The sequence below is a fragment of the Lissotriton vulgaris genome, chromosome 6 (genome assembly GCF_964263255.1).
Source record: "Lissotriton vulgaris chromosome 6, aLisVul1.2, whole genome shotgun sequence".
In the NCBI taxonomy this organism is placed as follows: Eukaryota; Metazoa; Chordata; class Amphibia; order Caudata; family Salamandridae; genus Lissotriton; species Lissotriton vulgaris.
Genome location: NC_141694.1, coordinates 757,061,593 through 757,088,682, shown reverse-complemented (window position 1 = coordinate 757,088,682; position 27,090 = coordinate 757,061,593). Strand labels below are relative to the sequence as shown.

The window sequence follows — 27,090 nt, the reverse complement described above, 5'->3', positions numbered from 1 at the left end:
TCAGATCAAGTTAACAGTTGATTAGATGACGTAAATATCCATGCTGGGCTAAAGTGCATTGACAGAATATCCATGATATCAAATAGGAAATATTCAATTATGTTTGGTGAAGAGTGTTCCTGCCATAACTGGCATTCACTTTCCCACTGTAAAATGCAGAGAAAAAGTCCATTTTGAACGATATGTCTAGCTGTCCGAGCACTTTCACGTTTTTGCCAGGTCCAGGAGCCAATACGCTGAAGCATTACAATAAGATGTAACAATAAATAATAGAACAAACACCACACTATAAAATGATAGAAACAAACAATGCGTAATGTATGTATAGATACTGTGTTTTGGTAAACTGAGCCATGAAGCGAAAGACCACACAATGAGCAATAGGTTCAGATTTATAAATAGATAAATCCTTGAATAAGGTATATACATTTTAAAGATCTTCCTATGAACCATATATAGTGCACTTAGAGACAAAAACTGTGTCTTATTTATTTCACCAGTTATAAACATTAAACAAGGGATCCATTGATATTCCTCCAAGTGGTGAAATTTATGCATTTAGTCTTTGTGCACTGCAAAGCAAGCCAAACACAAATGCCACTCAGTTTTTCTGTCAAAATGCAAGTAGAATGTGCCCACAGAGAATCGAGTATGAAAGCGGGCTTAACTTCATGCTTTATTAGGGGACTGCAGTACAAAGAGCCCCAAGTTTGCCTACAACATGTAAAGGCGCAGAACACGGGGAGAAATGGTCCTTTCCATCGATTTCTCATGCATCACACATGCCTCCGGCTTCAAGATGCAGCTAAGTTCAGCTTTAAATAAGCAGAAGGCCAGTTCTTGTCCTTAAATACTATTTTAAAATCTGATCAAGTACCAGGAATGTAACATCAATGCCCTTGAACAACTCAGAATTTATTAAAAAACCATCTTATATCCCGTTGTCTAGTCTAGAAGGAAGGATATTTGCGTGTTGATCTCGATTACCATGCCCAAAAGTGCAAATAGTTTGAAACTGCCGTTCAGGTTATTTAAAAAGTATAATATATATATATATATATATATATATATATATATATATATATATATTGGAATACTGCCCATGTTAAGCTCTTTTCTGGTAAATGTTCTGCATAAAGGGATAATGAAAGAGTAAGACTAAACAGAATTCAATGTGGTAAATCTATATACAATTTCAGGTCACTGTCGTGTTCACCACTGTTCACCAAAAGAAGAGAGGAATATCAAGAACACATCAAATTTATGTCAAGACCACACACCCTGAAGCATCCTTCCACAGACTACATACTTCGATGTACATTTAATTAAAAAAGTGGTAATCACATATGCAACATTTTAACAACTATCGTGAATGGGAGGAAGAGAAAAAGGATAGTTTTACTCATTTAGATTTGCTTACAAAGAAACCCTGAGGTAACCGCCTTTTAGTCAACAGTATTACAGCCGGTCTTCGGCTTCCCATAGTGCGCTGCGCCCAGTCCTTGAATATAAACTTTGGAACGGTATACTGATTATCCATGTCTTGTGTTTCATGAGTTCAGTCCTCCTGTGAGATTTTTACGATACTGGTTTTGCATGTTTAGGTACAGTGTCTTCTGAAGCAGTCTCACTTGATGAACCGAGGTCCCCATTTTCGTGGCCATCCTGAACTGGCTTTCTCTCAAACACTGCCAAAGACAAAATAGTTTCATTAACTGCAAATACATACTGTGTAATATTAGACAAATTAAACGTAAACCCTATCGAAACAAACTGACAAACAAGTTCTGGATCTAGGATAAAGTCTGAGGGATAGTCGGAACATCAACTTAGGTAGAGGAAGCTACAGCGAGACGAACAGTATGGGTACAGACTGCTACATCTAGAAAGAGGTGTAGAAACAGCTAGGGAAATGGTGTTGGTACAGACAATTGGTGCCAGAAGAATAGTATTGCGACACACAGATACATCCAGTGGTGTAGTGCCCAATCCAAGCAACTACAGCCAGAAGACTATAAAAGTCAGAAGAACTAGGCAGGCAGAGACAGCAACATCCAGAACAAATGCAGGCATTCAGATAGTCACTACCCAAAGAACAACAATACAGGAAGCTACAGTCAGAGTAGTGTGGGAATCAACAACTACAACTAATAGGACTTCAAAGTTGCTTTTTTTCATTCTAAAAAGCATCACTATTTCTCCACATGTGTGTCCATCTTCGGGAGACTTCAGGTACTTCCATATGAATAAAGTATACAATTAAATCAATTTCACAGAGACCTACGTTTAATATCAGGAGAAAGGAGGTCAAAAAAAATATTTAGTGTTGAAGTAGATTTAGCAAGTGATGCTAGCAACCACGCAGAAAGATCCAAACTAATCAGAGCTGCAGTCATAGAAACCATGGATTGGCACTAAGTAAGTGAAGTGTTCTCAATAACTCTTCACATATGGGAGGTAAAGAGTTCATCAGATCATAGTTTTGCTAATAATATTTACTGAGTTGTTGGACATTATAGACTCGATTCACAAGGGTAAGAAAGATTAAATATGGAAGTAGAGCCTGTTGCTGCACTAGTTTACTCTTACTTTACAATTCACAAAATCCTAAAGGTTGACATTTGTAACTCTTAGATTCTCATACATTGGCTGGGACACCCACACCTATGGGACACAATGTTCTCCGGCAGGCAATCCACCCATTCATTTAAGTGTGTTTAAAAGCCTTTTGAGCTGTAACCAGCAGCAACTGTACTTTTAACCTGAGAAAACTGATAAGATTGACAAGTTCCTACTTTAATCCATATTCCTGCGTCCTCCATGAGGCTGCACTACTTGCTTAGTTATAGGACAGTTTTATTTGCAATGCTTGGGGATGCAAGGGGAGCGGCTTGAAATGTAGCGTGTCATCAGGCACATAGCATGTAAGTGTGTTAAGTGAGCTCCATTTTGCTGGCGGACGAAGGCAGAAGGTGCTGCCACAATCATATTTAATAGATGTTGCACTGCAGTTGATTATTTTTAGTGTGATGCGGAGTGTTTTTTTAGGGATTTTGAGCTTTAACTATACACTAGCTTTCTGATCTTTGATGTTGTGCAGCAAAGGTGGATATTGGTGGAGATTGTTGATTAATTGGGGTAAGACACTTACTTTGCAAAAATAACCCATCTGAATGAGAAAGGGATAGTACAGGCTACTCCATGAACAAATAAATCTGCGTGACAGAAACAATGGGTACATAACTTAATCGGACTAAAGTGGCTATTAAGATTTTAATAATGTATCTCTTATTTTTCTATTTGCTCTCCAGAATGAACAGGCTATAAGAAGAGTTCCATTAGGTGTGAATGGCAATGCTGGAGAAAATGAATAGCGAGACAAATCTTTACTAAACGAGAATGTTATATTGGTCAGAAGATGGGTTGACAAATTGGCTAGCTTAACACACAATATAAAGACACATCACAGTGCAAGTTGTTTGCAAATCCAATGTTCAACTTAATTGTGTGTAAAGATTACTGCATTTTTCAAATAGCAGATGGTGTTACATTATTTTGTAGGAAGAGTGTACTTCCACAACTAATCTAAATATGTACCGAAAACGCAACACTAAGTCCAACAGGCTTTAAGCCCAACACGATTAAGTACCCCCAAATCTCTCATAAAATGCAGCAAAAAGTCGTAAATACGGTTTACTCAAATCCCATTGTGAAACTCTTATCTCCGACCCATACTTCTGCTCGAGTAATGGTACTTTAACTAGTGATCTCATCTTCTAAACCAAAAGAAGTGCATAGTAGAGAACTGCCATATACTCCCTGATCTGAATAGCCATTCAGATGCTCTGTCCATCACCACCCCCTTTTGACCGCTTTTGGCCACCATAAGTGTGGCAGAGTATGCTCAGATGCGAGTCCCTTGCTCACTTTGCCACTGGATTCAAGCAAGCCAGGCTGAAGACGGCTGGAATGCCAGAAACCGGTCCTCGGAAGCTTGTTTCCGGTCCAGGGAAGACATGGCTTGGCAGTTCGGGCTGGACTGTTCCCATGAGGCACAGGGTCAGACTGATTTGCATATAGCCATGTCTGAACTGGGGTGGCAGAGTGGGCTAAAGAACGGTGAAGGATTAAACCCAGATCTTTTGACTGGGTGTGAGTGTTTGATTGATTCAGATGATCTGTCCATCACCACCCCCTTTCGTACCGCATTAGACTATCAGTATCCATTCACCCTTCTGTAGGGCAGTTACTATCATATCTCTGTACAATGATGGCATCATCCTAATTCAATCCTCTAATGACAACCTAGCAGTACTGGATGAAATTTTTCCCACCATAAAAAGAGCTGTTAACAATAGGAACCCAAGCACTATCCGAAGGCACCCCAGTGCGCCACACATCGACCCTGCACCCCTTAGTATACCCTAACCTACACCTGCCTAATCCAGCCCTCTCTGTAGAGATAACCCATGCCCACCTCTATCTCTGCCCACACCTACCGTAGACTCTTCTCTCCCTGTCCGGACTGAGTCCCTCTCCTTAGGTCGACGCTCCTGCCCACATACACCTGATGCCTCCACAACTGCAACCAAGTAGTCGCTCTCTCCAGATCCTATTCTCGTCCCCACAATCCTACCCCTGCTTCCCGAATTATCCCTACCTAACACTCCCTACACCACTTCATCTCCTCCCAATACACTGACGACAAATATACCAGGTCACATACTCCCTGACATGACGAACCATTCGCCTCTTAGATCTCACAATCAGCACACTTTCACTCCTATCTGCCACTCTCAGTATCCCCTCTACCACTCTGACAATCCCACCGCAGGATATTACCAACCTTCAAATTCTCTCTTTCTCCACTACTAACTGCCTCCCAACCTGACATCTCCCTCCCAACCGGACCTCTCCCTCCCAACCCATGGCCACCTGCCCCCTCTGTTCTTTGAAATATCGCCATGACGAGATATCACCTAACGTGCTACATCTCAAGGAAGATATTCTAAGGCTTACTTCCTTAACCACTGAGGTGTTGCTCAACCAAAGGCATGACAGTTTTCAGAAGAAGCAAGCTGGCTCCCAATTTGTCTTGCTCCTTAACCGCAACCTTCACACACTTCACTTTAATAGGAATTCTACCCCTCCTCCTATTTCTCCCTCTCGACTCAGGAGATTGTCAGATTGCCTTTCAGATAGCGACATCCACAGACTTCTCCTTTCCTACACCCCCAATGAAGACACCAACAAGGTATGTACGGGTCAAATCCAAACCATACTAAGAAATCCCTACAGAGAACCGAGTAACAAACTTAGGGGAATCAACAAAGCCAATCTCAAGCATATCAACCCCAATCTGTCTGTCACAGCCCACTCCAGTACCCACCTGAATGCATGCTCATCAATTGCAGATCGGCTGTTAAGTCATGCATCTGACATTTATGACCTTACATGCACTCATGACCTCGACATCCTGACAGAAACTTGGTTAAATGACGTTTCCACCCCTATTTTACACCTACTAGTCCCCCTAGTCACAACATCATTAGACTGGACGGACCTCACAGAAGTGGTGGGGGTGTAGCCTGCCTAGAAGTAACTCAGGCAGCTATGGATGCCCTTCCTGCAGGAGAATACCTTTGCATCAATATCATCAGAAACTATTTGCAAACTTCATCTAATCTACCGCCCTCCCGGAGACAACCTAGCTTTCATCGAACAAGTCATGGAAGTAATCTCAACCAACATTGGTAAACAAACTACTCAGATCTTCCTTGAAGACTTTAACCTTCAATGGAACGACCTGAATGACCAGGTAGTCAACACCTTCATGGCCTTATCAGAACTCAATTTGACCCAAATTTGTGATTTCCCTACTCACAATAATGGAGAGACCCAAGACCTAATCATTGGAAAATGGGGCAATACTACACTGGATTCTATTCTGACCTGCGATTGGACAGACTACTACCGTATTACGCTCATCAATGCCGGTGTGACCCCAAAAAAAGGCTAAAGTGAAGAAAAAAAACATTGGAAACAAAATCTACAGAACCGAACTACAATGACTTATCGGCTCTCAGTCACAATTAAGTGAGCTCACCAGGTGGACATCCACAACCTTACAGAGAATAACAATACCTCCACCTTGAACATCCTTGACTCTATCACTCCTGGACAATTAAAAAAAAAAATGTATCCACCAAAGCTTTTAAACCCTGGTTCAAAGAAAACCTCCATTCTGAAAGAACCAATTTGAGACTAGCAGAAAGAACCTGGAGATACTCCCCTTCCATGGAAAGATTGGAAATGTTAAAGTAAGTGAGACACTTACAACAGAAGAATCAGAAATTCGAAGCCAATTTCTTTAGAACCTAACTGGACCAAGCCAGAAATCGCCCCAAATAACTTTTTGAAACGGTCAAGCAACAATCCAACAACCAACCTTCCTGGTATTGGATCCAACAAGCGTCCTAATTGCGAAGAACTCACTTCCTTCTTCCTGGAAAAAACAGTCATTATTAAAAAGAAGTTAGACAAAAAAGGAGCGGATACCATCTAACTTACTCACCATTAGTCATCCATCACAGTCTGCTATCCCAATCGGTCACCCTGAGCTCTACCCCAAAATCAAGGAAAGTTGCATTCACTACTTGCTCACAGTGGTGAAAACGTCAAATCATTCATCGACCCTTTACTCCTGATTCTCTTCAAGGAGATCAAATTGTATATCCTCCCGTTATGGACCAAGATTGTAAATGCCTCTATCCTTCAAGGCACCATCGCGTTTTGTCTAAAAGTAGGACAGGTAACCCCAATCCTAAAAGAAACAACAGCAAAGCTTATCGGGAAATGTGTACAGGTCCAACTCTGCAACCACATAGATCACTACCAACTCCTAGACCATGGGTACTCACAAACATTTTACCGGGGGCGCACAGTTTGGTCTTTGGTGGGACTGAGCGCTGTACTAATGCTAGCGCGGCAGGGGCATACAGTGGGTGAAGGGGAAGCAAAACATTTACATCTAGTGGTCGAACTCGATTGCATAATGTAAAACCAGAAATCCTGGGATGAATCCTGGCTTCTTAACTTCTCAAAATTGTGCGATCAAAGGCAATTATTTTATTTCAATTTCTCTCCTTTTTCTTCATTATCGTATATTAGAGGACCTAAAAATACATGACTTCAAGATGTGCATTCACAAATCTTTTCCTGTGTTAGGATGTAATCATTAATGGAATTGCTGGAAGGATTGTAGAATGAGGGGTGGGAAACATGAACGCTTCTAAATAAATGTTTGAAAAGCAACACTTAAAAAAAATACATTTGACTGCACTGTTATATTCTGATTTACTAAGCTGAAATTGTTCTACAGGTTAATGAAAAAAGCTTTTTTAATTTTGTAAAGACTATCATATTTTCACACATTTGCCTTCTTTAAAAATGAAGGCTCTCCTAAAGTTAAGGGCCTAGTTACTTACTTTCTTTAACTGCAATTAACCTTTAAATTAGTGTGTGCTGCTTAACATTTTTTTAATGTATATTAGTGCTAAGTGGAGGAAGGAATATGCTACTTACCAGTATGCAACTGTTCTTGGCATGTAGGGCTGCTGACATTCATATCTGTGCATAGATCGCCGCCTAGTGTTGGGTCCGGATGATTGCACATCGTTGTCCTGGAAGGGTCTTCGAAGTATCACGAGATAGGTGGCTCCTCCCCTGGACTACGGTGCGCATGGGCATCCTCTCCATCCTCAGATTGTTTTTCGCCATTGTGGCAGAGATGGAGCGTAATGCAGTAAGTGATGACCATGCCTGAGAATGATTCTGAGTGCTACAGCTGCTACAGGCACCGGGGAGGAGGGCGGGCGATATGAATGTCAGCAGCCCTACATGCCAAGAACAGATGCATACTGGTAAGTAGCATATTCCGTTCGAGGCATGTGGGCTGCTGAATTCATATCTGTGCATAGAATAAATAGCAGTTACCTCCTTAGCGGTGGTTGCCCGTGCCAGCTGCAGCAGTCTGAAAAAGGGTTTTGAGAACAGCCTGTCCTACAGGAGCTTGCTGTTTGGAGTGTACATCTACGCAGTAGTGTTTGGTAAATGTATGTATGGTGGTCCATGTGGCTGCTCTACATATATCCTGTAGGGGAATGTTACCTAGGAAAGCCATGGATGCCCCTTACTTGCGTGTGGAATGCGCTCTTGGGGAACTGTTAATGTGCGTTTAGCTTTTTGATAACAGATTTGTATGCACTTAACAATCCATCTGGCTATACCTGATTTGGAAATAGGATTGCCTTTGTGATGTGGAGAGAAGGCAACAAACAGTTGTTTAGTCTTTCTAAAGTCTTTTGTCCTGTCGATGTAATACAGGAGAGCTCATTTAACATCTAAGGTGTGCAGTGCTCGGTCTGCCACAGAATCGGGATTTGGAAAAAAAAACTGGCAGTTCTATGGTTTGATTAATGTGGAACTGCGACACCACCTTAGGCATGAATTTAGGGTTGGTACGTAGCACTACCCTGTTAGCATGAATTTGTAGGAAAGGCTCTTGAATTGTTAGGGCTTGAAGCTCACTAACTCTTCTTAGCGATGTGATGGCTATCAGAAAAGCCACGTTCCATGTAAGAAACTAACTCATAAGAATGAAGAGGTTCGAAGGGTGGCCCCATGAGTCTGGTGAGAACTATGTTTAGATTCCAGACAGGTGAAGGAGGGTGTCTGGGAGGGATCACTCTTGAGTCCTTCTAAAAAAGCCTTAATGGCAGGCACTCTGAAAAGGGAAAGATGCTGCCTGTTTTGAAGATATGCTGCCATGGCAGCCAAATGTATCCTGATGGAACTATATGCCAGATTGCATCTGAATAGATGCAACAAATAACATATGATGTTCTGCGTGGACGCATCTAGCGGATTAATGTCATTTTTGGAACAGTAGATGACAAATCGCTTCCATTTGGCTGCATAGCATGCCCTAGTTGTAGGCCGCCTTGCCTCCTTGATGATGTTCATACAGTCAGGGGGCTAGTTGAGGTAGCCAAACTCTATGACCTCAGGAGCCAAATTGCAAGGTTTAACTGTTGCGGATCTGGGTGCTGAATGTCTCCATGGCTCTGAGTGAGGAAACTGGGCGTGAGGCGCAGCCGTTGGTGAGGCACCACTGAAAGTTCCAGGAATGTGGTGTACCAGGTCTGCCTTGCCCACAATGGAGCAACCAGGATGAGCGTCATGGAGTGCTGCCGCAGTTTGCGTGCCACTAGTGGTATGAGCGGTGCTGGAGGAAAAGCGTACGCAAATCTGCCTGACCAGTTCATCCATATCGCATTGCCCTGAGACTGCGGGTGTGGGAAACTGGCGGCGAAGGTTTGGCATTTTGCGTTTTCCTTTGTGGCGAACAGGTCTATCTCTGGATGACCCCACTGCTGGAAATATGGTTGGAGCACCGAGGGGTGTATCTCCCACTCGTGCATCTGATGGCTGTGCCTGCTGAGCAGGTCCGCCATCTGGTTGTCTTTGCCTGGGAGATGTTCTGCCATGAGGAAGATGTTCCTCTGGATAGCCCAGTTCCACATGCTCTGGGCTAGATGAGATAGTTGTGCCTCCCTGCTTCTGGATGTAATACATGGCAGTCATGTTGTCCGTCCGGATCAGCACGACTTTGTTGCACAGGTGCAATTTGAATGCCTTCTTCGCCATGAAGATTTCTATCAGCTCCAACAGATTGATATGCATCTTTTGCTGCTGCGTTGTCCATAGTCCCTGCACGGTATAATGGAGGACATGCGCTCCCCAGCCCTGGAGAGATGCGTCCGTCGTCAGCACTATTTGTGGGACAGGCTCTTGGAACAGTCGTCCCCTGCAAAGGTTTTGTGTGTTCCACCAATGCAGAGAGTTGTATGCACGACCGGTCACCAACACTAGGTCTTTCAGATGCCCATGAGCCTGGTTCAACTGTTGTGCCAAGCACTCCTGAAGCGGACGCATGTGTAGCCTCGCGTGCGGGACTATGAAGATGCAGGAGGCCATCATACCGATCAGCTGCATGAATACCTGCGCTGGGAGCGAGTGTTGGGGCCTGAATTTCTGAATCAGCAACTGCATGCTGTTGACTCTGGCAGAGTTTGGCTGCGCTGTTGCTGTTAGAGTGTTTATTGTTGCACCTAGGTACTGTTGTACATGAGCGGGCTGAAGGTGCGACTTGGGTAATTCAGTGAAAATCCTAGACTGTGTAGGAGGTGAATTGTGCGTGACATGTGGCTGGCACACTGCTGGGCTGACTTTGCTTGGACAAGTCAGTCGTCCAGGTAGGGATAGACATGGATGTGTTGTCTGCGAAGGTGTGCAGCCACAGTCGCTAAGCACTTGGTGAACACCCTGGGGGCAGGGGTGACCCCGAAAGGCAGGACCTTGAATTGGTAATGCTGGTTGTTGACGGTGAACCTGAGATACTTCCTGTGACCTGGGTGAATGGGAATGTGGAAATATGCATCTTTCAGGTCTAGGGTTGCCAGGAAGTCTCCCTGACTGAGCAATGGTAGGACTTGCTGCAAAGTTAACATATGAAAATGTTCTGACAAGATGTACTGGTTCAGGGGTCTGAGGTCTAGAATGGGCCGCAGGGAACCGTCTTTTTTTGGGATTAAGAAGTACAGAGAGTACACCCCTGTACCTTGCTGTTCTAAAGGCACGAGTTCTTTTGCCCCTTTTTGCAGCATGGAGAGTACTTCTTGCTGCAATAAGTGCATGTGCTCTGCGGACATAGGACGGTGCCTTGGGGGTATGTTGGGTGGAGTGAATGTTAGTTCCAGACAATAGCCGTATTGGATAAGTTGTCTCACCCACCTGTCTGTGGTAATGCCTTCCCAGACCGGCAGGAACTCCTGGAGTCTTCCCCCGACCGGTGTGAAATTGTCTGGGGGCCGTGACAAGGCGTCACTGTTTGTTGGGGGCGGAGGATCTGGCATTGTTATTTCCACGTCCTCTGCCTTTGGTGCTGTTCCCACAATATCCACCCCTGTTATTTTTGTTATAGGTGGTCTGCGTGCTCCCCTTGTTGTATTGGGCTTGCTGCAATGCTTGACCTCTAGAGGCTCCCCTGTTACCGGAGCGACGAAAGGAACTGCCCCTGAACTGCTGTGACTGCAGGGACCCCATGGATTTGGCTGTCTCAGTGTCTTTCTTAATCTTTTCAAGGGTCGTGTCTACATCAGGACCAAAAAGAAAGTCAGGTTTAACTGGCTGATTAAGCAAAGTTGTTTGGATCTCTGGTTTACAACCAGAGATGCGGAGCCAGGCATGACGTCTCAGCATAACACTAGTGTTGATGGCCCTAGCTGCCATGTCTGCTGCATCGAGTGCACACTTGATGGATGCATTCGAAATCAACTTTCCTTCCTGTATTAGCATTTCTGCTCCCTCCTTATAAGCATCAGGCAGGTGTTGCATTAGCTGTTCTAACATGTCGTAGTGAGCCCTATCGTATCTGGCTAATAGGGCCTGTGTATTTGCGACCCTCCAAATATTAGCCGCTTGAGCAGCTACACGCTTGCCAGAAGTTTCCAAGATTTTGGATTCTTTGTCCGGAGGAGGAGCATCACCACTAGACTGAGAGTTTGGAGAGTTTGCTCTCTTGCGGGCATTAGCCACAACTAAGGAGTCCAATGGGAGCTGACCCCTGATGTACGTAGGGTCCACAGGCGCAGGCCGATATTTTCTTTCAATCCTTGGGTTTACAACCCTTGCCCTGGTGGTCTCCTTGAAAATGTCAGTAGCATGTTTCAGGACACCTTTTAGCATAGGCAATGTCTTTACTGATTTTTCTGAGGTGGAGAAAGTATCGAACAGAAAGTCCCCCTCCACTGGATCTGCGTGCATTTCCACGTCATGGTTAATGGCCGCCCTTTCTAGTAAAGCGTTTAACGCCGCCGTGTCTTCAGTAGGCGAGGTCTTGACATTATAGGACTGAGTATCAGGCGCAGTCTGTGGCTCATCAGGGTCAACCACGTCATTCCAGGGTCGAGGTTCATCTTGATCTGCGTCAGCATGATAATTAAATTCAATCTGACCGTAACCCTCTCCCACATCTTCATCGCTGCGTGTGGGAGAATAGGCATATTGTTGTGTATATGGCTCCACAGGTTCGAAGAGAACAGGTGAGGTGGCTGAATCCCTTTTCCTTTTGAGAGGGTACTTGTATGACTCCAAGGATGTTCTGGAGCGATTTTTCGTTTGTGAATGGTGAGCCTGCCAGAATCAGAGTTGATGAAGAGCTTCGACTGATTGTCATACGAGGGTGCCTGAAACATTACCTCCTCTGGAGTGGATTGAGTCTTGGAAGGTCCCAACACCTTCTTGGACGCTTCGGCGCCCTTTTGTGGTTCGAACGCTTTGGGTCGAGCGGTCGGGGGCAGTCCGTATTTAATTGGAGGAAGCACCCGAGACGAACCGACCTTCTTCGAGATCGATGGCGTCTTCGATCCGATCTGCTTTGGTGGATCACCAGCATGCTTGCGGCCTTGCGTCGACTCGAGCGCATGGCGTGCAGCAGGCACGGCCTTGGGCTTCGACGCGATATGCTCCTTCGGTCGGGTTTTGTCTTCGACTCAAGGGCCTTGCTTAATATCAGCTTGGAGGATGCAAGCGTCGGTTCGACAGTCTTTTTAGTCTGGAGTCCTTTGGCAGGGTCGCCATGTTTGGACGTCGACGGCGTCAGAGTGACGTGCTTGACCGTCGAGACTGGCTTCGGCGCCCCGCTCTTTGGGCCGACGCCCCCTTGTGACCCCGAAGGGTCGACGACACTTTTAGACTTGACTGGAGCCGAGGAGTCCGAGTGCGTCGAACTGAGGACTGTCTTCAACTGTTTCGGTTTTGTTTTCGCCTCTCTTGGTTTCGGTTTCGATTTTGATGGATCGACCGATGGCTCCTTTGCAGTATTCTTAGCCGGGCCTTGACGCGGGGCTATAGAATGTGGAGTAAGATCTCGGCTAAGGCCTTCCGGCGATTCCTCGACCTGAGCCTTAGAGAGCACAGTGTCAATATTAGGCCCCGCGACTGCGGGTGGGCCTTGCTCATCGCTCGAGTCGTCACTGGCCTCTGCGTCGTCTCCTACCTCGACGACGTCTTCTTCATGGACATTGTCTTCTTCTTCGTCCACATCGAAGTTAAAGTCTTGCTCCGACGCAGGGTCCGACTGCTGGTCAGGATCCTCTTCATCGACGCCTTCATCGTCATCGGCCTCAAAGATGTTCTCCGGGTCGGGCGCCGCTTTCTGCGCCGACTGTCGCGCTGAGCGTCGAAGTCGAAGCGTCTTCTTCGACCGGAACTTGGAACAGGCCATACAGCTGGCCTCGTCGTGGTCCGGGGATAAACATTTATTGCACACTGGGGTGCACATCAATGTGAGGGTATTTTGAGTTGCAGACGGGGCATCTCTTGAACGGGCTCCGTTCCATCGTCGTCGTAGTTGGGGCCTTTGGTGTCCAAAAGGCAAACGGCCTTCGACTTCCTGTTTGAAGAACTGGATGAAGTATAGGCACCGAACGAGACAATACCGATGCCCCGAAGGCCTTTTGGCCTTGCGCAAAGAATTTTATACTGATTCCGAACTTGAGTCAAGAAAGTACATCCGAACCCAATGGCGGAAAAAAACAATCTGAGGATGGAGAGGATGCCCATGCGCACTGTAGTCCAGGGGAGGAGCCACCTATCTCGTGATACTTCGAAGACTCTCCCAGGACAACAATGTGCAATCATCCGGACCCAACACTAGGCGGCGATGTATGCACAGATATGAATTCAGCAGCCCACATGCCTCGAACATAGCAGCCCAGTGCTGCTGCGGCGGCCCAGGGGGCCGCATGGAGAGGTCAGGGGGGCAGCATTTAGCCCCTCGGATGTACTTTGAGTGTCACTGTCCTAGACCAATACCAGTCTGGTTTCCGACAAGATCACAGCACAGAATCAGCACTCACATACGTAGTGGATGACCTTCTAAAACCTACTGGAAAGAAGGATGAGGTTATCAGGGGCTGTTCTTCAATGGTTTACATCATTCCTCCATAATAGAACCCAAAGAGTCAGGGTCAATCATTCTCTGTCTACGCCCTCTACGGTCACACTGGGAGTCCCACAGCGATCTGCCCTCTCCCCATTTCTCTTCAACTTATTAATGGAACCTTTACCAGACTCCTCATCACCTTCAACATTCATCATCACATGTATGCAGACGACACACAATTGTGCCTGAAAATCTCTCCCCCTAATACTTCGATACCCGCAACGTTATTCTTCAAAATACTCAGAACTGGCTTGCTCTCAACCATCTCAAACTTCTAACTGCCCTCAATGGTACACCTCACTTTGTAGACTCTGCAAGAGATCTGGAAATTTTACTAGACAAACGTCTGCATGAGCTGAAGCACATCAGTAACGCCACAAAAGGAGCGAAGTACCAGATGAGCATCTAAAGGAAATTAAAAACGTTACTCGTCGAGTATGACCTTAAATCTGCGGTCCAAGCTCTAGTCATCCCCAGGCTTGATTACGGAAGTGCTACGCTCATGGCCTGCCCAGATACAAGCTGGCCCCTTTACAGGCCTCTCTTAAAGCTGCAGCCAGACTTGTCACCGGAACAAAAAGAAACAATCACATCTACCCTGACCTAAAATCCCTAAACTGGCTCCCTTATGAAGCACAAATTCATCTAAAAACCGCTTGCATTACCCATAAAACCCTACATTTCAACACTCCCAGATATCTAGCCCAAAAGCTGTTATTATCTGGAGTATGTAGATCATCGAGAAGTACCAGCTCCATGTTGCTGAATACACAGATTTCCTGCAAAAAAAGAAAACTTGCAACAGAATTTTTTAAGGCATCGCACTGGAAATTTGGCATTCTCTTCCAAAGGAAATCAGTCTGATTCCCTCTACCACCTACTTCAAAAAAGAAGTGAAAACATTCCTGATGAATAAAGTGCTGGCCTAAAATTTGAAACCATATCTAATATCGATCAACCTTACCTTCTCATTCTGTTCATCACAATTATCTCCTTTTGATCTCCTAGGGAGGTCACGTCCTTTGATTTGTTATTCTTCTATGATTGTATTTATGTCTTAGTCGTACTTTATTACTGTATCTTTTACTGTTTATTCACTCCCCCCACCCACATTAAAGCGCTCGGATACCATCACGGGTCATGTATGCGCTATATAAAACGTTATAAATAAATATCACTTGACAATCATGCTGGCAGGTGTGTGCAGTTGCAGATTCTTTCCTACTTTCAAGGCACAACAACTGGTATGAGCCTGGTCTGGTGGCTCAGTGGACTAATGAATCCATTGCAGGGGCCTTTGTTCGATCTGATGGTCACAGGTTAAAATCCTGGGCGGTCCACTCAGCCTTTCATCCATCGGAGGTCGATAAAATGAGTACCATTGAGTTGGGTAACAATAATCATCTGTTGTTCAGCGCCAAGATACCCTGCTGGGGTGAACGTGCGCTTTACAAATACACATGTTATGTTAATCTCTTTGTCAGAGTAAAGTGAAATGCAAGCAGGGTGGAAGGGAAATAATTAACAGGTATTCTTTGGTCCCAGTTCCCGGAATTAGTAGGGAACAGAAAAAGAAAGATATAGACTTAAGGCAGCTAACATATATGTTGTCAGGAGATGGGTAGTAGTCTTCATCTTCTAGATAAATCTAAAAACAAAAGGCACTTGGAAACAACCCTATTTTTGAATACAGAAGATAAAAACTGATACTGACAGCATCTCTACATAGATCAGAAGTCTTACTCTAAGTGGTATTTCTGAATTACACACATTGAAATCTTCACACATCTTAAATTTGTGAACTTCACAAATACATTATCAATATTATTTAGATTCTATGAAGACGAAATTTAAATAGCTTGTTGGCAAAAGGGGTAGATATGGGTGGACACGGAGTTAGCAAAAAAGGGCCAGGGCCAGGTAACTGGTAATTAATCAAAAAAGGTACAGAAACAAGGTGTAAAGTGTTAATTTTAATGTCTGAAGTCTCAAACAATTGACCTATGATCGCACCAAGCTATGATCGCACCAAGACATCCCACTAAAACACTAATGGCAAGAGCCCCAAGAGTTTAAACTCCTCCATAACCATTTCATGTAATCACATTCTCACACAGATCTGATGGAAAACCAGATCTGCATATCAGTGGTGCACTTTGGAGTATACCACTTGGTCCAAAAAAATCAAACATGGCTGTATTCTCCAAAATTCTCTGTGGGAAGGTCTTTTTGTTGTTTTAGTGGCAGCTCTTCAGAAAAGAACAGAAAACTACTTCATGGAAAATCTCAGGATAAATAAAAATTTTGTTTAATGGATTTCTTTTCAATGCAACACTGGTCACTGGTGTATAATGCTACAAACGCATGGATATTAGATTCATATATTTGCCTGAATTATTTGATCAATTTGCGGACTACAAACGTAAGACATTTGGGATGACCAATTGGTGGCTTGGTCACTTTTTCGAAAAATGAAAATATAAAAAGATCACAAGAGTTTAGGCTGAAATTTCATTTTAAAGTAAGTATTAAAAGTTCAGAAAACTGGGATGCCAGATTATTTTGAGAAAGGCGTACCAAACATGATAGTAAGAATTCTTACTACACTTGTGACAGGATCTTTTTATGGTGTCTAAAAGGAGACAATGTATTTGAAAATTATATTTACAAAACCACAAGAGGGCCATCTTTGGCTCAGTTACTAGACCCACACATAACCGAGCAAATTTGTGTGGAAACAATTTGGGTATTTATATTTCGTTGGGATGAGGCGCAGTTATTATTGTTTTACTGAAACTATCAAAGCAAGGTCCAAGTAAATTACTGTTAAAGGTTTTCCTGACTGAATTGAGAAAGTAAGCAGATGGCGGTAGAGGAGAGGCAACATTTATTTACTTACTTGCACTAACACATAGCCAAAGCCACTCCACAGCATGTGAATAAAGGTTAGGACAACAGAGTAAGTGAACAGATGTATGACCTGTCAACGGTGTAGACAAAGAGGACGCAGGGAGAGTAATATAGGCGTGCCAGTAAAAGATTAGGGACCAAAAGAGAATATTGTCTGTGGAAACTGTTAGATGAGTAGCAGAGAAGGACATTTAAAGATTGTGAGTGTGACAGTGAGAACACAGCTCAATCAGTATCCTCCATCAAGAGCGCTTTCCATGCTTGCCACCCCTCCAGAAGAAACATATTACCTTAATCTCACTAAATCCGAAAGGAGCTATCTACTTTTGGAATTGAAGGAAACTACTACATAGCAAGGTGTTGCTACCTTTACTCAGTAATCCTGAGCACCAATGGACAGTAAATTTGGACTAATATACTGCAATGCAGGTAGGTAGTTACAGTGATCTCCCTTCTGAACCACATACACTCAAATACTATGGGAAAAAACAAAACATTGAAAGTATATGTAAAAAACAGTGGCGAGAAATAAAGGAGGTGGGTTCAATAGATTTGGAGACGCATCTCTAACCAACCGAAAATATTAGCAGACATCAATAAATATAAATCTATCCTACCCTGTGAGGGTTTTGCATCCCCACTTCCGTCATTCCTACTCGCACCTGTGCTTCCACCTTCTTCCAGCTCATCAAGGTACAACCGATAACGGTGGCCACTTTCATCTTCATATTCTACGTTTTCATCATCAGAGTCTACCTCCGGTGCAACGTATACTACTTCAAACTCAATCTCCCCTCTCTGAAAGCCAACGAGAAATATCACAGGTCAACATAGAAACAGTAAGCAACAGTCACACTTGAATATTTAACACACAAAAACAGATTATATGTTTTATTCATTTTTTCAAACACCAAAAACACAATTGCAGATTTATTCTGTTCATTTTAAATTATGCTTTGGGAAAAGCTTCTATGCATCAATAGGAAATTAAAGGAATTCTGGCATTAACCCTGTTATTTGCAGAGATGAAAAATATATCGGGCAATCTTTTCATACTCTCCACTATGGGCAAAACAGACATTGTTTTAACAGTAAATGTTTATTACAAGTTGTATTTACAGTACTAGCAGCATGAGTCCCATTATGGCAGCTGTAAACATGGACTTCAATCAATGAAACTTTGTAATATAGGATTTGCAACACATTCTGGAACTTAAAGCATTTTACTCAGTGGCAACATTGTATTTGGTAAAAAATGTTTGGTTCATTTGAACCATACCAAGACTACACCTCCCAGAAGAATATGTTACTTGCTTCTGGTAACTATCTTTATGGAAACTACTCTAGATACTTTAGATTCCGGACTCTAAGCCGGTGCTAGACTGATCTGGAGACTGTAACACCTCTCCTGTGCCACTAGGTGGAACCACAGCTTCAGGTTCTGCTCCAGACATTAAAAATGCAGGACTTTTCGTCTGAACAGGAAGGCAATGGGGATCGGTGAGGAATCTGAAGGTGGACAGCTTGACCAGCAGAGAGAACGTTACTGAAGGTAAGTAACTTGTTCTTCTGATAGCTACTTCTACCTGTGAATTCCTCACATCTTGAATCAATGCCAAAACAGTTACCCCAAGGTGGCAGTTCTGAAGAAACAGTCAAACCAGTAAGTCCTGCAGCACCCATTTGGCAAAACGTTCATCTTGTTGGACATCAGAGTGCACTCAATAGTGACTGGTAAAGGTGTGCACGGATGGTTCAGCAAATATACGCACTGGTAGTTCCCAAAAATCGGATAAGAAATTGTGTGTTTAGGAATCACGCCAAAGTAGGTAATCTACCTGAAACTATTGGGTTCTGTCTATGTAGAAGCTAATGGCTCTATGAGGGTCCAAACAGTGCGGCTTTTCCTGCTTGGTGGGATAGGGAGACAGGTAAAATGTTGTCAAGTTAATAAAATAGCCTGCACAAAGTGCAGTAACCAACTACGAAAGAAAATACGCTTTTGTCCTGAGGACCAATATATATCAGGGAAAAATATACAGGGAATAGAAGCTGAACCAACAAGGCTTCCAGCTTGATAACATGCCTAGATGACGGTACGGCAATGATAGAAGTGTCACAAGTCTCAAGGAATAACTATGCATGGAGTCATATGGAGAACAGGAGTATGAAATTAAGGTCCAACTGAAGAATCACGAAGGGAGAATGGGGAACAAATATGTCAGCCCAATTAGAAACCGCATCACAACGAGTGATTTAAACAACTGCTGATCAGGTACAAAAAAACCAGGGGCAAAGGGCAAACAAAACCCTTCACAGTGCTCATAACAAAGCCCTGCCGGGCAACAGAAATGCAAAAAGCAACTTATCAGATCAGCACAACTTGAGGAAATCAATATCCACCCTAGCACACCAGATAAAACAGATGCAGCATCCAGCATTGACACATTTAGTGGATGAGTAACAAGCTCACAGGATATCGTCAACCACATATGAGAGCAGATCAAAGGAGCTCAAATTGTCCCACTCAATCTCCAGGCATGATAGTAGAGGCTTTGGAGGTGTGGGAGCAGGACCTAACACTCCTTTCGTGAGAGAAGGTCGGATATCAGAGTGAGAGGAAGGAGCAGGTATATGGATAGGCTAAACAGATCATAGTATCCCACTCACCGAGGCAAATTCTACGTTCCTAATATCATCTGCACCTAGTCCTGATGCAACTTCCTCAGAACACAAGCAATAGGAATGGGGGAGAGCGTACCGGAGAAGGAATTTCCAACTCCAACTCAACAGGTCTACTAGGGATCTCTTCTTTTGATATCCTAGACTAAGGGATCTTGCTGCAAAGACCTGTTGAGTGGTAGAGGTAGGAGAATTGTGTGACAGCTGTCTGAGTCATACTTTGAAGGCTGGCACGTGCAACAGTGAGGTACATGAAATTAGGAAAATGGGCTTGCATCCTGGTTTTAAGAGGCAAGGCAAAATTCTGGTAATCAAAAAGGCTTTTTTTTTTTAAAGGTCTTGTGGATGAATGGAGTTGGGCTTTGAGGTCCTGGTTCACCTCTACTATACTCCCTGAGGAACTATGAGGCTTCAACAAATTGTATTATAGAAATAGGTTTATTAAAATGTGTAGAAGAATTGATATTGTCATTCGCCAAACTCAACTACTCTGCTCGAGGGTCCCTGGCACATCAACTGTGTGGTCTATGTTGAGGAAGGGAGCACTGGTGACATGGACAGAAGAGTGTCAGACTAGGATTACACTGATCACTTTTACCTCTCAATCTTCTAATACTTTTCTGAGCTGAAAGCAACTAGTAAATTCCCCTATTTCTGCACAGTCACCCCAGATTTTTTAATTTCACCTTTTTATGGTCCCTATATTTTCCTGGTATTGAGACTCTCCTCAGACTCCATTGAGTGCCACAGTGGGTGTGCTCCATCTCTAAAACTACACTGTAAAATTGGTTTCACCCAATTGGTTTCTTTAACTTTTACAGCAAGACCATTTTAAGATGGGGCAGAAAGTGCACCAGCTGCATAGAAGCTTTATTTTATATAAGGCCTGCAGTTTGTATATTTACACTATCAACATTTATGACACAAATGTATGCCTCCAGAGAGCACCATTGTGTTCTGCCTGGGACGCAGTTTAAAAGTACTGCAGTGACACATGGCAAGGAAAAGTACCTTGGCCATGTAGACAAAATAACTTTTTTTTATTACCTAAGCCACTTTTAAAGTGTGCCCTTGGAAAGGTATATTCACATATGTATGCCTTAATGATTGCTTATACACCATCAGAACTCAAATCTACAAGTGTCTTAACATGTCCTGATTTACTGTTAAATAATCAACTGTGATTTCATGTTTGTATCTGCTTCAAGCTCACCAGTGCCTTTAGCAGTAGTGTACATTAATACACATTTTAAATGATCTGTGATTTTGTTATCCTGTGCTGTATATTGCAGAGTGTAGCGTAACCATTCTAGTAAGAGTCATACTATGGTTAGCACAAGAAAGCGAGGATTGCAGAAATTATTACAGTCAGACTTACGCTCGAGATACTAGTAATAGCTTATCAAGATCTTCTTGCATTCTTTCCACAAAAAAGAGCCCAACACCTGCTCATAAGTGCTTATCTGAGTCCTCTGTCTGTCACATGTTCTGCTTCCAATCACTTGTATTGAGAGAAAAAAGTGCATGAATGTAGCACCAAAATGCTTGGATCATGGCATTGCTATAACTCACCAGGGGCAAAGCTCCGGTCTGCTGATTAGGCATACTGCCTGTACTTTGATGCTTGCTATTTTGCATGAAAGGTGTTAGACTTGTAAGCACTATTCTAAGTGTATTTTCAATGAACAGGTCTAGATATGAATAAAATCAATTTTCCTATCTTGGCCAGAGACAATAACAAACAGTCAATAAGTGTAATTTAGCACATAGTTTTAAAAATTGAATACAATAGTGAAAGTTAATGTTTGACAACGTTAGTAAAAAAAAAGTTTCTTCAGAAAAGTGTATATCTGTCTGAAAGTAAACTGGTTGGCCCAACAGCCCTGATACTAAACACACATCCGAAGCTGGCAGTTAAGAACCCCTCTTCTGGGAAACAATAGCTAAACCTCTGGAACTAGGATGGCAGAAATTGCGTTAACAAGTGCCAGAATGAGGGTCTATGGTTCTGCAGCTGGAAAGCAGCTAAGGTCATTTTAGTTGAGGAACTCTCAATGAATCAAGGACGTGCTGACATTGTGTGAAAAGAGTACGGTTTGGGTGTAGGGAAGTCTCCACTTACTGGTTAGTGCACAGAATGAGACATGCACCGCACCATCATCTTTCTGAGTATATTCTAGGACATGGAAAGAAACATCTGTAAGGAATGAAGATTCTGCCAGAAAGTAGAAGGCTGAAAAACTTTAGAGACTCCTGCAGGCACCATGGAACTGGTATTGCTCTCCAAGGTCCAAGTGTTTTGTGTATTGTTGATGCTAGAGGGACACAAAAGGGAGAAGGCTCCCTGCTCTGAGGAAGGCATAGCTGATCTCTGGTGACTGGCCCCTGAGAGTCCTGGCTGAAAAAAGACCTAGCGTGTGGAAGCCTGCCTGAGGGGATGTTCTGACCGACTTTTTCGGCCCTTCCTTGAGGGAAGGTGATTGGAGGTGACTTCAGTCTACTATCATTCTAGTGCAAGGATTAGAACCGTAAATAGGGCCTATTCACAAGGCATATTGATACAATCCCGTACCCTTTTCTTTAGATCAGGGCTTATAAACTTATGTTAGGGGATAGATTCATTAGTATTAGTGATTATCCGTCCTTTTGTAAGAGTATTAGTATACCTTCTATGGAGTTATGCTTATTTCGGGCCTTGTAGGCCTCAAACGGGAGAGACTCCATCTTTCTTTCTGCCCCGGTAGCTTGAGATGCTTCTAGGTCAAATGTAATGTTTTAGTTACGAGGTGTTGTTCGCTTGGAGAGAACCGGCTCAGGCTGGCCCTTATCGAAAGACTGTATTTTTCTCCATTCCGAAGACACAACATCAGGCCGGCCGGCTGGGAACGTGTCCTTGGTACGGGGAGGTACAAGAATTTGGTGGGCGGCAGGTTACTGACCGTAACTTTCCATGAAGGAACGAGCTTCCATATTAGTGAAAGCATGAGGTAGTCAGTGAGTCAGTCTGTAGGCGGCAGCTAGCCGTTAGCATCAATGCCATTAATTATTTCAGGGCAGACAGTCGCCATTTTAAAGTCCGAGACAGATCGAGAAGCTGATACTCTCTTAGAAAGATTGAAGTTATTTTAGCTGGAGCAGCTGGCGAGCTTTGACCTCTAAGATCAGAGCATTCAGAGTGAAGCAGTTAGTTAAGAGAACGAATACCAGAGTGGCTGAAACTGAGTTATAAGATTGAAGCCGAGAAGTGAAGATGGTCCGCGATTGAGAGGAGAGAGGAGTAGTGCAGAACAGCCAGAGAGAAAGTAGCTGATGAGAGGAAGGTTCCAGTGACTTGGAGAGAGGCGAAGGAGACAGAGCATAGCGGTGCAGACGTGTATCCGTGACTGCAGAGGTGTGACCTTAAAGACGAGCCAAGGCACAGACGAGAAGGGAACCCAGATGACTGCTAAGTCCAGACTTCATATTAACAAGGTGACGTCGACCCTTTCTTTGTAGCGTGCACATTCTAACCTTTCATTTTCCTTTGCAGGTTATATGTTATAGTATAGTGTTATATTGATATTGTTGTTATGATAAATAAAATACCCCAGTTCTTAGTGAACCGGCATGTGCCTCTTATTCTTATATGAAAAGGTAACCTGTTCTTCTAGTCAGTTACTATTACGCGAACGGACGCAACTCCCGATCAGGTAAGCAGTGACCGAATAATAAGGGAGAGAGGAGCCCTTGAAGTAGAGGATAAGTTGCATATCATCTAATTCGGTTATCGTTGCGACTCATAATATCGTAGTAGTCTACCCTTAGTAAATAGCAAGAGATTCCCCAATATGGAGAGCTAATGGTATTCATAGGAAAGTGATCGTCGGGATGCGGCGTTATACCCACAGGATTGTGGCTTGTTAAGCGAGCACCAGGGGGGACACTGGTGTTTATACCCACAGGATTGTGGCTTGTTAGAATAAAGAAAGTACCAGGGAGGATACTGGTACGTATACCCACAAGATTGTGGCTTGAGTGAACACTGGTTGTGGCCAGTGTGTAATGGTATATAATCAGAACTGCCCCAGGGTAGAACGGTCTGGGCCTGAGTTGCCGCGAGACTAACTGGTATGAGTGTGATATTGTAGAAAACTTGGGCATGTACATTGCTATTTCCCCATCCTTGGGTAGGAGATATAGATACCTGTTGTAAATAGGTCCTAAGGAGGGAGGTGATTACGTTCCGGCTGGGTTGGTGGTGCTCTGATGAGCTGAGAATCCGGTCGTTACAGGGGACTGGGGTCTAGAAGAGAGACCAGAAATTACTTTCCCAGTTTAAATAAACATTTAGGACTCTTGGCTGTAACAGAAAGCAGGGGCAGAGAGGCCAGCCACACCCTTGGATCTTTAATTGGAGCCCCCCATGAAGAGCATGAGGAAGACTGCAAGCACCGAAGTGCACCACTATGTAAGATTACTCCTTCTGCCCCCGGCCCTCATAGCATGTGAGCAAAACAGTGTACCGGTACCTTTTCCTTGTTTTTCGCCCGAAAGCAAAAATGGACTCTGGTGGTTGGTTTTAGGTAATGAACATAGACTGAATATTGCCTTTTGATCAGCATAGTTCTCATGGACATTTTGAACCATTTTGCCTTAAAATGAATAAAAATCCATATTTCCAGTTCACCTTATTCCAGTGTTGGCCATCTTTTTGCTAATTAAATTTTGTTAGATTTTCTAAATTGGTTTAGTAATCTTATTGTGTTGTGCTCTTAACTAAAAAAAAAAACGTTTTCTGGTGATCTGCCTGCTGCTTGTGACACTTCTACCGGGGTTTGAGCAGAGATTGTTTTGGAAGCAGTCGTAAATTATACAGATTGGATTTATTAATAAATAATTTTGGGTAAAATACATTTTGTGGTATTTGATAGAATCCGTGTGAAGGCTTTTTGTGTTAGCCCAATCTATACTGGCAACAGATCCACAGGGAGCGCTAGTCCCTTTGAAAAGGAATTTGGCTTAGAGCCTGCTGACGTGTACATAACTGTACCGTGGTATCAAAATCTCAAGACACATATGTGGTAACATTTTAAAAATTCACAATGGTCAGATCAACCTGAAATGACAGCAGATATGTTTAAAATTACGCAGTAAAGAGGGCTACTCACTCAACACTGTAAAGATAAGATGGGACAGGACACCTGTTCTGCAAGCAGTATTAAATATTAAACCAGGAATCCTTACAAATAATAAATGTCACTGTTATTGACATGGTGTAGTCTAACACTTTGACCCAGTTCCTGAGGCGGAAGCCGGGAACTGGAGGTACTCTGCTATTTTTAAAATTTACTTTTCGTGTGGTGTCACATTATTGCTCCTGTGTTTTTAAACAAAACAAAATACTTCCTACCTCGTAGCGCTCGCTCTCCCTCTTCGCGCACAGCTGATGTCAATAGCTGTTGGCGCCATTCTTTGATCTATCAGCCTGCCGCCGCCATCACCACCGGCGTGCACGCTGACTCCGCCCCCTTCTTAGGCCACGCCCCCCGACCCTGCTATAAATACCGCTGATCCAATTGCGGTGGTTAGAAACCTTTGACCCAGTTCCTGAGGCTGAAGCCGGGAACTGGAGGTACTCTTCTATTTTTAAAATTTACTTTTCGTGTGGTGTCACATTATTGCTCCTGTGTTTTTAAACAAAACAAAATACTTCCTACCTCGTAGCGCTCGCTCTCCCTCTTCGCGCACAGCTGATGTCAATAGCTGTTGGCGCCATTCTTTGATCTATCAGCCTGCCGCCGCCATCACCACCGGCGTGCACGCTGACTCCGCCCCCTTCTTAGGCCACACCCCCCTCTGTCCCCCATAAATGTGCCTGCACAGGACGCGCAGCGGACGAGCTCAGCGGGAGCGCCGTTTGCGCGCCGAAGGCGCGCCTAAGGCAAGCCCGTCTGTGCCCGTCCGGACCCAGACGGCCTTAGGCCTAGCTACTATGCCCAATCCGCAAAATCACATCTCATACTCCAGAGGCTCACAGCTTGCCTGGAACCCGGAAAAACACCCCCAGTGCAAATACACCCTCAAGGAGGACACCCCCTATGTAGGATGTATCCTCTGCGATAAACTTGAGGAAACAGAACGCCACCAAGGACTCCGGCTCGCCCTTCTTAATTGCAGATCCTTAGTAAAGCATGCTCACGAAATCAACATCCTCGTTCAGGACTCGCTCCTAGATCTATTGTTTCTGACGGAAACTTGGCTGACCCCGCATAGCGACTTCGATGTGGCTAATGCAACCCCCCCCGGTTACCAAATATGTTGCCTGAATAGATCAATCGGCAGAGGTGGCGGCTTAGCCATACTCTACAAAGATCACCTTAAATGTAGAATCGAGACCGGAACTGTGAAAGACTGCGAGAACTGCCACTTCACAATCCAGATCTCACCATCTACCTCCCTTTCGGGACTGCTTGTGTATCGACCTCCAGGCTCCCTAGGCGAATTCACCAGCACTTTGATGGACCACATCTTACTCAAGACCATCTCAGTCTCTAACTTTCTCCTCTTAGGGGATTTTAATATGCACTTCCTGGACCCCACGGACAATGCCGCAGCAAACTTGCTCGCGGATCTCACCACAGCTGACCTCCTCCTCCAAAACCCCAAAGCCACCCATGAGAAAGGTCAACTCCTGGACCCCATCTTCTCCAACATCGGGAACCTGTACGCCCAGGACCCCACCCCTCTGCCTTGGACAGACCATATGCTAATTCCTATGCACTGGTCACTCGAAACGAAACCCGTGCCCAAACAAAAAACAAGGGTTCAAGCCAGAAGATGGCACAAGCTAGTACCAGAGGAATGGGAGGCCAAATTACGCGACACCATCGCCCCTTTGTCCACAGACCCAAACACCGCGGACAGAGAATTCATGGATTGGCTAGTCCGACCCCTAGATAGCTCCATTCCACTGACTAGCACGCTCAAACACGTGAAAAGAATCTGCCCCTCTCCCTGGTACACACCCGCCCTTACCACTCTTAAAAAACAATGCAAAAAGACAGAACGCACGTGGAGAAAAAACAAGTCAGCAGAAGAGAAAAGCGTCTATCACCACTCCATGAAAGCTTACAAACTAGCCTTACAAGACGCCAAAAGGACTTACTATGAGGAAAAAATAAAAAACTCCTCCTGCTCTTCCAAGGAGACCTTTTCCATTCTCAAAGATCTCCTCCATGTCCCGGACCCCCCACAGAAACCTATGGACCCCAAAGAAGCGGGGGAAAAATGCGTCAAGTTAGCCACCTTCTTCGACGAAAAGATTAAAAAAATTCTAATCTCCCTCCCACCCGCCAACTCCGATGCCTTAGAGAGAGACAAGGAGCAGATACCCAACGTCGACAAACCCTCCCTGGAGTCACTTGGCCCAGTTACAGAAGAAGAAGTAAGAG

The 27,090-nt window shown here is 44.1% G+C and overlaps 1 protein-coding gene across 4 annotated transcripts in view; it reads right to left on the bottom strand.

Annotated features, from left to right (window-relative positions):
• Positions 1-1,138: 1,138 nt before the first annotated feature.
• Positions 1,139-27,090, bottom strand: part of GOPC (golgi associated PDZ and coiled-coil motif containing) — a 211,855-nt gene continuing 185,903 nt past the window's right edge. Inside the window, exons 7-8 of one of the 4 annotated variants that reach the window (XM_086926741.1) lie at positions 17,641-17,776; positions 1,139-1,688 (exon numbers count right to left, since the gene is read on the bottom strand). In XM_086926741.1, coding sequence (XP_086782867.1) covers positions 1,579-1,688; positions 17,641-17,776 — 246 coding nt within the window. In that variant the 3' untranslated portion in view covers positions 1,139-1,578. Of the gene's footprint in view, positions 1,689-17,595; positions 17,777-27,090 lie in introns of all 4 variants that reach the window. The other 3 variants (XM_086926740.1, XM_086926739.1, XM_086926738.1) reach the window with 3 other exon arrangements.